At 49.6% G+C, this 1,005-nt stretch overlaps 1 protein-coding gene across 1 annotated transcript; it reads left to right on the top strand.

The window, feature by feature from the left end:
• Nucleotides 1–80: 80 nt before the first annotated feature.
• On the top strand, nucleotides 81–734 carry Pmar_PMAR027422 (merozoite surface protein 2, putative; the record flags this gene model as incomplete). The annotated part of the gene is made up of 1 exon (XM_002780063.1): nucleotides 81–734. One exon carries the CDS (start codon nucleotides 81–83, stop codon nucleotides 732–734), a length of 654 nt encoding a protein of 217 aa, XP_002780109.1.
• Nucleotides 735–1,005: the final 271 nt, after the last annotated feature.

Below are 1,005 nucleotides of genomic sequence, written 5' to 3'. Positions count from 1 at the left end.
CGGTCTCGTCAGAAGAACTGACGGCTCCTATGCTCCAGCCCGGTGATGTTAGCTGCGTCGGCGAGGCCGTACCCTGTTCCATGGGTCATGTGACCACCGCTGAGCCCACTGAATCTCCTCTCACCACAGCGGTTCCCGCAACCAAGTCAGCGTCTACTACTAGTGCTTCTATTGCGACTACCGCTACTGAGGTTAATACCACGGCTGCTCCAACGACTACCGCTCAGGCCGTGACAACCACCCCTGTGGAGACCACCACTAACACCGTCGGTCCTACCACTACGACTACTGCTACCACAACTAGAGTGCCAACTACGACTACTGCTACCACAACTAGAGCGACCACTACGACTACTGCCACCACTCCTAAAGCCACCACTACGACTACTACCACAACTAGAGCAACCACTACGACTACGACGACCACTAAAGCGACCACTACTACTGCTGCTTCTCCTGCATTCGGTGGTCATTACTGCGGTAGCATGATGGGCCAGAGTTTCACTGTTGACTTTGCCTCTAATGGCCGCGCTACCATCAATGTGATGGGTATGTCTGCTGGCGCTGATTACACCGTTGATGGTGATGATATCGAGTTCTCTAACTACGATCCTATGCTTGCCAAATTGATGCAACAGTTCCACATCAAGAAAATTGATGCCACCATCATCAGTCCCGATTCCGTTCATATCAAGATCGGTTTCCTCCTTGACACCACTATCACCAAGTGCTAAGTTGTCTGTTTGACTCGTCTTCGTCTTGTCTACCACCATTCTCTTGAATGAATTTGCCAAACTTGTTGTGATTGAGTTGAGTTGAACAGCAATCGTGCTACGGGGCAACATAGTCTTTTTGTTAGATCTACAGAATTTGTGAGATTCGAAAGTTTCAACTTCTAAATTCTGTCGAGAAACTTTCCGAAATTTTCAACGGTGGATACTTCGCTCCGCATCGGTAGCAGCGAGATTACGTACTTCTCTGCCTCAGAGAGTCAACTCGGTGCTT

Source organism: Perkinsus marinus (genome assembly GCF_000006405.1).
Source record: "Perkinsus marinus ATCC 50983 genomic scaffold scf_1104296944634, whole genome shotgun sequence".
Taxonomy (NCBI): Eukaryota; Perkinsozoa; order Perkinsida; family Perkinsidae; genus Perkinsus; species Perkinsus marinus.
Note: the sequence above shows the minus strand (reverse complement) of the source record. Positions and strands in the feature narration are given on the sequence as shown.